Here is a 12,224-nt window from a genome sequence, read left to right as displayed (position 1 = left end):
ATTAGTTTTTAATTTTTTTAGTAGACTTAAAGTATGGAGATCCAAATTATGGAAAGATCCCAAATCTGGAAAACCCCTAGTCGCAAGCACTCTGGATAACAGGTCCCATACGGTTACATCCTGAAACTGATCCATACTGACACCCATTCCAACGAATGAGATTTTGAAGCACATTTGGAAGTGCTATGAGTAGACACAGGCCTTTCTTTCAGCAGACATGCATTATATAACCTTGAAACTTTCCACATATTTCTGGTTTGGGGACATTATGAGATTTCTCCGATCGATAAGTGGAATGGTTTCAGAAGACACTGTGTCTGTGCGTAGTAGTGATGGTTTATAATCATTCAATCCCCTGTGTGCATTGTAGGCCATAAGGTTAAGGAGGAAAGTGCCTTACTATTAATAATGATACTATTAAATAACCAGACCATGAGTGCAGTGTGACTACTGTATAAAAGAGGGAGAGGAATGATCAGCGGTGGAGACAAATGGGACAAGGCATGTTATTGCTGACCCTGTGATAGGAGATGTAAATGAATACACAAATTGCACAAATTAGTATAGACTTCCATTGCTGCCCTGCTTAATCATTTAATCAAGTGTGATTTGGAGTTCACTAAACACATTTGCAGTTGACTAAATACATTCCCCAGGGAGCTGGCAGATAATGGTCTCACAATGACACCTGCCACTTTCTCTAGCACATGTGCCTGTCTCTCGAAATATGTCTGCTCCCTTTCCTTTTATTTAACAGGTAGTAGGCAAAATGGAAAAATTATACATCCTGCAATTATTGGTATTGGCACGTTATAATTTTTATCTGGCTTGTTTTGCTTGTTCTGATACAAGAAATCAATTATCATAATTTTTATGATCGTTGCTGGATTCACTGTAAATAGCAACCCAATAGCAGTTGACAGTCCAGGCTTCAGACAGACATAATAAAAAGGATAATGATTAAATAAGCATCTTGCCATGATTTTTCAAGTAATTGACATCAAAAAGATTCTCTGCACTTCTGCTTCAGACTCCAGAAATGGTGTTAGAGAGGCCAGTTAATTATCAGATCTGGAGGAGAACTGATATAACACTAGCAAATAAATAATGGTGCATTTTTCTTATGTCTAGCTTGTATATAAGATCATCAGATTTCTGCATCAGAAAGACCTATATTAGACTCATTCTACTTGTCAAGACCTCCTGGAACGAGAGGAAAACTACAATGTCTATGGTTGGGGAGCCATGGTTGACATCGATGTATGTTCCACAGAGCTACTGATTGCTCCTTGTGATCAGAGCTCTATCAAACAGAGGACTGTGCGGCAATACGTTCTCCAGTTATATAGTTAGCTTGGGTTGAAAAGATAGTGCACAGGGCTGGAACTAGGGGCGGGCAGAAGAAGCACGGACACAATGGGAGGGAGGAACAGTTGTTATGGGAACATATTGGTTGGCATAGGAAGAATTGAATAGTGGCAAGAGCGATAGAGCAGTGATTATGGTGTGTGGATGGTGGTGGTGGGTGGGGGGGGGTTTGATTGGGTCTGCTAAGTGGCTTGCCAAAATAACTGAAAGAGGAGTGTTGGGGGCACAATAGTGTGTAGAGTGTGTTGAGGTTGGGCATCTTAGTTGCTGATAACACTTGGCCCAGCTCTGATAATCCATCAAGTTTAGTTCCTTCAGTAGTTTTTTTTCAAGTATTTTAGACCCTTAAACATTGCATTTTTTGTCTCATGTTACCATAAAGTAGTGAATTCCATAGACCACACTCTTCTTCATAGGGGACTTTCTCAAACATCAGGAAAGCCTCTTGTAAACATTTTGGTGAGCTTCCTCTATTTCTGGCCTCCATTCTTATCCTCATCTTTATACCCAATGTAGAATTTGATGCGAATATGAGAAACATATGAAGAAACTCCCCTAATCATACAACACAATGCTGCCCTAATTCATTCAGTCACTCGTTTTAATTAAAAAACGTAGTCCATGAGTAACATCCCTGGAAGTATAGATGAGTTTGCTTTATAATTGTTAAAGGAAAAGGAAAGGTTAAAAGTAAGCCTCATCAGAAAGGTCCACCTAAATATACCAGTAAACCCCCAAAGTAATGCTGCTCTGAGTCCTCTATCAAAAGAAACACTGCATTTCTTTCCTTCTATTGTGTACACATGGACTTCTATATCAGACTTCCTTTTTTCAGCTTAAACCTCATTGCCCCGGGCGTGAGCATGCTCAGTTTGATCCTCTTCCCCCCCCCATCTCTGCTGTAATCTGAACCCAGGCAGGAAATGATGTCACACCAAGCTAATATGGCAGCTGCTATCCTAAACAAACAGTGAGAGCTTCTAGAGCTTTTTACTCGGGCATGATAAAGCATTATGCAGAATAAATATAGTGTTATAGCTTGCACTATTGTGGCTAATCTATTGGCAATAAAATGCCTCTGTAGCTTTCCTTCTCCTTTAAAAAAAAACAGCTGCTCTGAAAGCTGGCTTATGTCGATGATGAGGACGGCCATGGAGCATTTCTTATGATAGGCATTTTAATTTAATAGAAAGAGACAGCAGCATGTGTGAGGTCAGAAAGGTTAACTAATCAAATATCTGCACAGCCTGAGATTTTGCATGTTATGCAAACGGGCATGGTTGAGATGCACACTGTATTTCCCGGTTTAATGAAAGCATTCATTGAATTGCACCGATTCTTGGAAACAATGGGGGTCAGTTATCAACACTGGGCAAATTTGCCCATGGGCAGTAACCCATGGCAACCAATCAAATTGCTGCATTCATTGTTCTACTTGCAGCTGGCTTTAAAAAGCTAATCGCTGCTTGGTTGCTATGGGTGACTGCCCATAGGCAAATTTGCCCGCTGTTGATAAATGAGCCCCTAACTTTTTCTGTGAAAAGAGACGCTGCTGTCTGTTATATCTATGCATGGCTATGATTTTGTGCAAATGTATCCCCCAAAATATAACTGCACCGTTCTCTCTGCATCATAATCCAAGTAACGTTTATTGTTCCCTCTCTCTCCTATAGGAAGCAGCCCCCAGGACAGCCCAAGGAACTTCTCTCCCAGTGCGTCTGCTCATTTTTCATTTGCACGAAGGTAGGAATTTGGTCCCAGAGTACACAGGGCACCATTTCTCTTTTTACCAGCGCCTAATTAGCATTCTAATCTTATCTAATTGCTTTCTAATGTATTGTAGCGAGGAAATGACACATTACTCGGCATTATTCCGCTCCATGCATGGCTTGCCTTACACATGCTCACAGTGGGAACTCTTTTAAATAAAGAAATTGAGTTTGTAAACCTTATTCTATGTAATATTCTTTCATATCTTTCATGTTAATTCTTACTAATTTCCTGAACGCGTTACACATATTTAAATGATTAAAGACGTGTGAGAAGCTTTTAGTACCTGAGTAAAGAATTGGCATTTCCTTTTGTGTGGCCAATGTGTCTATAAAGCCTATACCAGCTTTATGTCGTTCTTGTGCCAGTCACATTGAGTGTACAGGGTAAAAAGATATCGTTCTATACATGAACATGGCATTTGCAGATAATTGAATGTACAAAGTACATATTGTTACAAGGAGCTGGAGACGTATTAAAGCTCTTTAAGTACCTTTGATGGAAACTGTAATAACGATGTAGTCATCTCTCTGTTTAAAAACCTACTGTTATTATTCTGCAGGACGTCATATACGCCAGACTTGTATTATAATCAAGTGCATTTCTTTTTGCTTTAATTCTCTTTATTACTGGTTTGCATTCCTTCTGAAATGATTGCAGCTTAGGCATTTACAGTTGGGAAAAGGACTAAGGAAATTATACCGTAGGCAGCAAGATTTTAAAGGTCTTGTGTGCTCAGGCATTTGTGTGTTTGAATTAGTGTGGTGCCAACAGATGCACTCATGCAAAGAGAACACAGCCTGGATGGAGAACAAACAAGTCCTATAAGCGCCCGTTGTTCGGATCGACAAGCCCCGTTTGAACTTTCTTTGTTCACCTCCCAGGGTGGCTTCGATGTGCAGTCTTGTATGGGTGGATTTAAATACAAGTCTGAACTGAAAATGATAAAGCAGTCCTGCCCTTCTCAAGATATTTGAGATACAGGTATGGGATCCTTTATCCAGAAAGCTCCATATTTCGGAAAGGTGATTTCCCGTAGACTCAGTTTTAATAAAATAATTCAAATTTTAAAGAGTGATATCCTTTTTCTCTGCAGTAATAAAACATTGCTTTGTAAATGAAGTCAAAATGCTCAGCTTCTTACACCTGTTAAATGTGCTCTCCTTCCAAATAGGTCACACCACCCGACCTTAGACTTAGGGCTCTTACAGACGAACGTTAGAAGCTGCGCTCAAAAGTACAAGGCAATGTTTTGAATAAAGGAAGGGTAGGAAAGAGCACACAAGCCGCAGTCTCAGCTGCAAATACTTTAACACAATAAAGGATTTGCAGCTGAGACTGCAGCTCATGTGCCCCTTCCTACCCTTTTTTTAAAGAGATGGTACGACTATCAAATGGTCAAATAGTCGAACAATTTTTAGTTTGAATCGTTCGAGTCGTAGCAGCCTATTCGATGGTCAAAGTACCCAAAAAAAAACTTCGTAAAAAAAAGGTTTTTTTTACTTCAAATCCTTCACTCGAGCTTAGTAAATGTGCTCCCATGTGTTATGACATAAGTTGTCACCTGACGTGTTTCATGCCTTGTTCTGGCACTTTATCAAAATTAAAAAATGTATTCTTGTATCTCCATCCATCCTACGTGTTTCGTACCGACAAGGGCACTTAATCATGGGCTATAATTGTTATTTATATAGCGCCGACATAGTAACTCCTTTACAGAGACTATACAGGTATGGGTTCCTTTATCTGTAAAACCTTTATCCATAAACCTCCAAATTACGGGAAGGCCATCTCCCATAGACTCCATTTTATCTAAATAATCCAATTTTTTAAAAAAAATATTATCCTTTTCTCTGTAATAATGAAACAATACCTTGTACTTGATCCCAACTAAGATATAATTAATCCTTATTGGAAGCAAAACCAGCCTATTGGGTTTATTTAATGTTTACATGATTTTCTAGTAGACTTAAAGGGATCCTGTCATGGGAAAACATGTTTTTTTCAAAACGCATCAGTTAATAGTGCTACTCCAGCAGAATTCTGCACTGAAATCCATTTCTCAAAAGAGCAAACAGATTTTTTTATATTCAATTTTGAAATCTGACATGGGGCTAGACATTTTGTCAATTTCCCAGCTGCCCCTGGTCATGTGACTTGTGCCTGCACTTTAGGAGAGAAATGCTTTCTGGCAGGCTGCTGTTTTTCCTTCTCAATGTAACTGAATGTGTCTCAGTGGAACATGGGTTTTTACTATTGAGTGTTGTTCTTAGATCTACCAGGCAGCTGTTATCTTGTGTTAGGGAGCTGTTATCTGGTTACCTTCCCATTGTTCTTTTGTTTGGCTGCTGGGGGGGAAAAGGGAGGGGTGATATCACTCCAACTTGCAGTACAGCAGTAAAGAGTGATTAAAGTTTATCAGAGCATAAGTCAAATGACTTGGGGCAGCTGGGAAATTGACAAAATGTCTAGCCCCATGTCAGAATTCAAAATTGAATATAAAAAAATCTGTTTGCTCTTTTGAGAAATGGATTTCAGTGCAGAATTCTGCTGGAGCAGCACTATTAACTGATTCATTTTGAAAAAATGTTTTTTCCCCATGACAGTATCCCTTTAAGGTATGAAGATCCAAATTACAGAAAGATCCATTATCTGGAAACCCCCCCCCCAGGTCCTGAGCATTCTAGATAACAGGTCCCATACCTGTACTAAAATTGCATGCAGAATACTATTTACCAGACGCCACCATTAGCTAGTTTCAGGTTCCTACATTTTTCTCCCAATACCTTTTTGGGAATGTGGAACTTTCTAACCTCTTAGGGTAGGGGGTGAATTTTTCTTTGGAAAGTCTACCACTTTCCACTTGAGCACTTAAAATGATAAATGAACGTATAGCAGTCAAGACAAGACTCCCTCACCTTTCATTATTTTCCACTTATCACCACTCTAGTATTTGCAAGATCCCCTTATTTTCAAAGCATAGCACAATGTTCTTTCATGACTCATACTGTACATGGCAAACAGGTTCATGCAGTAACTGGATAGTTAATATGAGCACGATACTGTGGAACAGTGTGTACACTGAGCTCTGAACATTTCATCAAAAATTGTCCTGGCTTAGGTGTTTCTTTTTGGATCTGTATTAGCTGTCTTGCCTAAAGGGACACACTGGGGCTGTGGTTATAATAAATGGTGTTATTAAATGAGGTTTCACAGCCAGTTAAAGATTTCAGGGTGAGCTGAGTTTCATGGTTGCCATGTGTGTGCTTGTTGTCCTATGACTTTTCACAGGAATATGCGAGAATGCTTCTCAGTGTGTCCTTTGTTTAGATTGTAACGCAGGCCAAACAGAGGCAGCCTTCTTCCTTAGTGACGGCCCGTAGGTGCTCTACTAGCAAATGATTCACACTGCAATGGCAGGTTTCACAGGAACAATGTTCCAGTTGCTACTTTTTGCTGTTGCAGAGAAGCAGTGCTCTTGAATGAGAGTATTCCAGCCCCTTTCTGTTGAACTCAATCCACACCTTCTAGGGCCTGTATTTCCACTGCAGGCATGCACGTTACTACAGATATACCTAGGTCACCTACTGACTTGCTCAGATGTTGAGATATAGATACCTGTGAGTAGGGTTACTGCCTCTGCAAATAAAAAATAATAAAGTGCTTTAGGCGAATTGTTGGGTTGGGCAATAACGTATGGTGGTAGGGTCAGGAAGTGAGGGCATGTTCATGCCATGTTGAGTTGGGACTATGACATAGCAGGTGGGTATTGGCCAGATTTTTGTTTGTGTTTCACAATGTTAAACCCAAGATAGACAGTTTTGATCTGAACAGACCCAAGAAAATCTAAATTGTGCAAAACCGGAAAGGTGGCAAGCCTACCCGTGATAGAGCTTAAAGCTAAAGCTTCAAAATTTGTGTATGTGCCATGATGGGAAATCAGATCTGTATATGTAGATCATCATCAATGGTACTTAATGACGGCTGTGTTTGAATGCAAATGCTACGAACAACGCACAAAAATGTATTTTCCCAATAATTCCAGTGAAATATAGAACATCCTCAAAATAGTGTGTTGCAAATTGCACAAAATGTACCAGTGTGGAGGACTAGTTGCTTCTGCTTTGCTAAATTGCATACAAGTTGCACTGTGTATAGGAAGGGTCCCCAACCATTTCTACTTGTGAGCCACATTCGAATGGAAAAATAGTTGGGGAAGCAACACAAATATGAAAAAAGTCCTAGGGGTGCCAACTTAGGACTGTGATTGGGTATTTGGTAGCAGATATGTGGACTGGCAGCCTACAGGAGAGTCTATTGGGCAGTACCCCTGTTTTTTTATGCAACTAAATCATGCCTGGAATCAAGCCTTGAATTCAAAAATAAGCACCTGCTTTGAGGTCATTGAGAGTCATATCCATGGAGTTGGTGAGTAACATGAGCCACTGGTGTGGATCGATAATGTAAAAGGAAACCCTGGAAATAAGAGGTGTAACTTCCAAGGCTCCTTTTTGTACTTCACTCCTAGCACTTTATTCAAAAAGCATATACAACCATTTTGGTGCAAGTATACTGCAGTGTGTTTAGATGCAAGTACCTATGTGATATCATTTAAATGCTTAAAGTTGTGTGCACTGCTTTGCACTTCTGATTATGGTGTGTATATGAGTTCAAGTTATCCCACCATGTGTGTAGCCACAGTGACCAATGAGCACCCATTTAATTTTGCCTATAACTAGCAGCAAGTAATAAAAAAAAACGAAGTGTATTACCGTACCACTGATAAATAGAATTTTATTTTCCACTATTTCAATTTACAGGTGTCTTCAATAAGAACAAAGTGAACCAATACATAATCCAAAGTTTATCCTATAAGGTGCTAATTCATTAAAAGCCAATTCGGGCGTGTATCAATTCATTATCCAAAAAAAATTACGCAACTATAAATTAATGAGATTTCCTAAATTATTTCCTAATTAATTCCAAATGATAAATCAATGAAATGTCCTAAATTAATTCCTAACTCAATTAATTAAGTGCTATTTAAATGTTACGACAAATTCAAATAATGGAATTGGGTGATCAATTGATCAATCACCTATCGCTCCAATTGATAATCGTGGACTGCTTATGTGCAAAATCCTATACGGTTAAAGTGCTTGTGCAATAAATAAAATCGATATACTTGAGGATTCTATGAGTAACAGATTAAATCACAAAGAAGAAACAATGACCATAAATAGGGGTAGGGTAAAAAACACCAATTGGCTAAAATCCATAAAATAGTAAGGTGAAAATGGAAAAATTGGATAGAAGGTGGAGTTGCCCCGGAAGCTAACTACCTAATTGATTTCTATGACCTGGGACACCACAAAGTCGTTAATTAAACTTGCCCTATGCTTGATAAGAAGCAAATCAAACCCTAAAAAGCCACAAATCCACTGCCCTTAGAAATGAAAACAGATTTGAAGGGTTAGAGGAGCAGAGGATTTTGCCAAAACGCTTCACCCCACGCCCACGAAAGACCCCGACCAAACAGATATTGAAAGATTAGTTAGATTAAAAGATCGTTAAAAATAGGAAAAACGCCACCGCGTTTCGCTTTGAATTGATTAGGAAATAATTTAGGAAATTTCATTAATTTATAGTTGGGTAATTTTTTTGGATAATGAATTGATACATGCCCTAATTGGCTTTTAATACTTCATGAATTAGCACCTAGGATAACAAACTTTGGATTGTGTATTGGTTCATTTTGTTCTTATTGAAGACACCTGTAAATTGAAATAGTGGTAAATAAAATTCTATTTATCAGCGGTACGGTAATACACTTCGTTTTTTTGATTACATGAAATCGCTCTTCTTATTCACTTGCAATTTGATTTATTCTGACAACTGTCAGACCTCTGCAATAACTATCAGATTATTTACGCTTATTACTACAGTAAATTAGGGGATCTAGCTTTCCTGTTTTCACCCATTTAATTCTTAAGTCCTAATGCTCTTCTTCTACCATTATCCAGCTATCTGACACTGCTTTACAGGCAACTGGTGCTTTCCATGCGTTTTGTTTATGAAGCATTTCCATATGAAGGGATTAAAGAGTAAAAAGAAAAGGTTTTACAAAGTGATGGCTGGATACATAACAGCTTGCATACAAAATACCTGTCTTGATGTTGGCTGGAAAATAAATATGGAATTGAAATATGAACTTGTATAACCTGAGCGATTAGGTTTGATTATTGCCAACACATTGAGTTTTTCATTGTGTGTGTGAAAGCTTCATAGGAAAATGTTTGTGGCACAGAGTAGAAAGGATTCAGCTCATTTTCCAACATCGGGCAACTCGGCAGTAATCAATAGCAACCAGTCAGTGATGAGCTTTGTTCAGCAAGCTGGAGGTAGAACAATGAAAGGAAACATTTGATTGAAAGCTCTTGAGCCCTTGCCTAAAAATATAGAGTAGATTAGAGGGTTATTAATTATTATTAATGCTTTGTTCATTTACGACAGGACTGATGGGCGCCGCTGGTCTTTGGCATCTCTCCCCTCGTCTGGATATGGAACGAACACTCCAAGCTCTACTGTGTCTGTAAGTTACACTTCTAGAAATAATGTGTTGTTTGCTTTTGTGGTGATAAAGGGGAACTAAGCCTCATATCAAACATGGTGGATTTCTCGCCTGTGTATTTCATATGGCAGAAAGGACATCCCACAGATCTCTTTCTCACTGCCATTAATTTAAATAGGTGCTGCCAGAATACCAAGTATTTCGACTGGCAAAGAGACTGCCCTGTGTGACATCAGCCTAAAACAGTATTCCTAATAAACTGGATTCCTGTTAATTAATTTTATGGTATAGGGTTGCTGTGTCACGGCTCATGGCCAGCAGTCTCAATTAGCTAACTTCTATTAATGAATTCACGTCCACAGCCAGCAGTCCCATGAGACTTCCTTCTGGAAATTGAAAGCATGAGCTGCTTTGTGCCCTGGGTTGTGGGATGCTGGTGCAAGTATATTGTACCCTAATTAGGAGGGAGGTGTATTGATGGAACACATAAGGTAAGTTATTAATAAAGTTAATGTGGGGATTTTGCTTCTATTCAAATAGTAGAGATGTATCCTAGCTGTATTTATAGGCCGTATACAGGTTATACCTTTAAATCTAGGCCTCATTGTGCAGTTGTGAATTAGTGACGTTGTGAATTACATCATGTCAGAACCAAATAATTCTGAATTGTGAATACCAAAACATGTGCAATAGGTGTATGTTGGTCCAGCTTAGGAAGCCTGCAGTATGGCATGGTCATTCAGGGTTAGTAAAGTTATTGCAACCTGTACAGGAATGGGATCTGTCCGAAAAACCAAAATCAAATTTTTAAAAACCATTTCCCTTTTCTCTGTTATAATAACAGTACAGGTATGGGACCTGTTATCCAAAATGTTTAGGACCTGGGTTTTCCAGATAAGGGGTCTTTCCATAATTTGGATCTCCATAATTTCTACTAAAAATAATTTAAACATTAAATAAACCCATTAGGATTCTTTTGACTCCAATAAGGATTAGTTATATCTTCGTTAGGATCAAGTACAAAATAATGTTTAATTATTATAGAGACAAAGGAAATCATTTTTAAAAATGTGAATTATTTCAATATAATGAATTCTATGGGAGATGGCCTTTCCATAATGCTGAGCTTTCTGGATAACAAGTTTTCGGATAACGGATCCCATACCTGTACCTTGTAATGGATCTCAACTAAAATATTAATACTTATTGGATGCAAACCAATTCTATTGGGTTTTAAATAATTTTTTTGTAGACTTAAGGTATGGAGATTACAGAAGGATCCCTTACCTGGAAAACTCTAGGTGCCAAGCAATCTGGATTACAGGTCCAGATTTGCTGGTGTTCAGAGTGTTAGACAATTTGAGATTGTGATTATGGACTAAATATGGGACTTATGCTTTATTTATTGTTCATATGTTAAGCAGAAGTTTATACAGTTGTATTCTGCCCCTTTAACAGGTGAATGATTAACATGCAGTGATGAGTGTCTTCATTGTATGAATCAGTTCCAGCACATGTTCCTGCTTTGGGTTGAAGAGCATTAATTGCTCTGCTTAATGTTTAACTGTGTTAATGTAGTTATCCTACACCACTGATAATGATATACCCCTCTTCTTATGCCCTGGTGTACATACAGTAAGCATTGAGGCTGGCAAATGGACTCGGACATATTTGTGATCAACCTAAAGGAACTGCTCAGTGTAAAACTAGGTAAATAAGAAGGCTGGGCAAAATAAAATATGCTTCTAATATATTTAGTTAGCTAAAAATGTCATTTATAATGGCTGAATTGAATTGATGTCTGTAACATAATAGCTTGAACTCTACTTCCTGCTTTGCAGTTCTGTAACTGGTTACCAGTCAGTAACCAATCAGTGACTTGAAGGGAGCCCAGGTGGGATATAACTGATCAATTAGTTAATTTTGATCTGTAGCATGCAGATGAGATTCAAAAGCAAACTAATTGACCAGTTCTGTCCCACATGACCTCCCTTCAAGTCACTCACTAACTAACTAACATGGCCTTTATAGATTATATTTTTAGTTAACGAGCTATATTAGATTTTTTATTTTATTTTGCACAGCCTATCTATTTATCCAGTTTTATTTTACGTTGAACTGTTTCTTTTAAACCTTTTATGACAGGCCGCTGATCTTTCTGTGCGTGTAAAGTGCCCTGACCATCTCAGCTGCTTTATTATAAAATATTTAAGTTACAGCATTTAAAGCAATAACTGCTACTCAAATGGCTAAGAAGCTGCAGTTATAAGGAAGCATACCTGCCTCAACTAATGTTCATACTATACAGGAAACCATGCTAGCTAGCTAGTCTAGTTTGCCAGATATTTGTAACTTTTTGCTCTTGGTGCCGTTGATTCCTCTGTGCCACTCCTTTTCTGTTGCCACATGATTTATTAGTCCCTGGGCTACAAGGAGAACAGGAACCCAACCAGATCGGCATCAATCTAACCCCACCTCTTCACAAGGAAGCTCGGCCTGTCTCCCCAGTACAGGT

At 38.5% G+C, this 12,224-nt stretch overlaps 1 protein-coding gene across 6 annotated transcripts in view; it reads left to right on the top strand.

Moving 5' to 3' along the window:
• Nucleotides 1-12,224, top strand: part of LOC108695735 (microtubule-associated serine/threonine-protein kinase 4-like) — a 360,023-nt gene that overhangs the window by 274,325 nt on the left and 73,474 nt on the right. For all 6 annotated transcript variants that reach the window (XM_041569085.1, XM_041569088.1, XM_041569100.1 and 3 more), the window contains 2 exons: nucleotides 3,042-3,111; nucleotides 9,652-9,730. In XM_041569085.1, coding sequence (XP_041425019.1) covers nucleotides 3,042-3,111; nucleotides 9,652-9,730 — 149 coding nt within the window. The remainder of the gene's footprint in view (nucleotides 1-3,041; nucleotides 3,112-9,651; nucleotides 9,731-12,224) is intronic.

The sequence above is a fragment of the Xenopus laevis genome, chromosome 1L, assembly GCF_017654675.1.
Source record: "Xenopus laevis strain J_2021 chromosome 1L, Xenopus_laevis_v10.1, whole genome shotgun sequence".
Taxonomy (NCBI): Eukaryota; Metazoa; Chordata; class Amphibia; order Anura; family Pipidae; genus Xenopus; species Xenopus laevis.
Note: the sequence above shows the minus strand (reverse complement) of the source record. Positions and strands in the feature narration are given on the sequence as shown.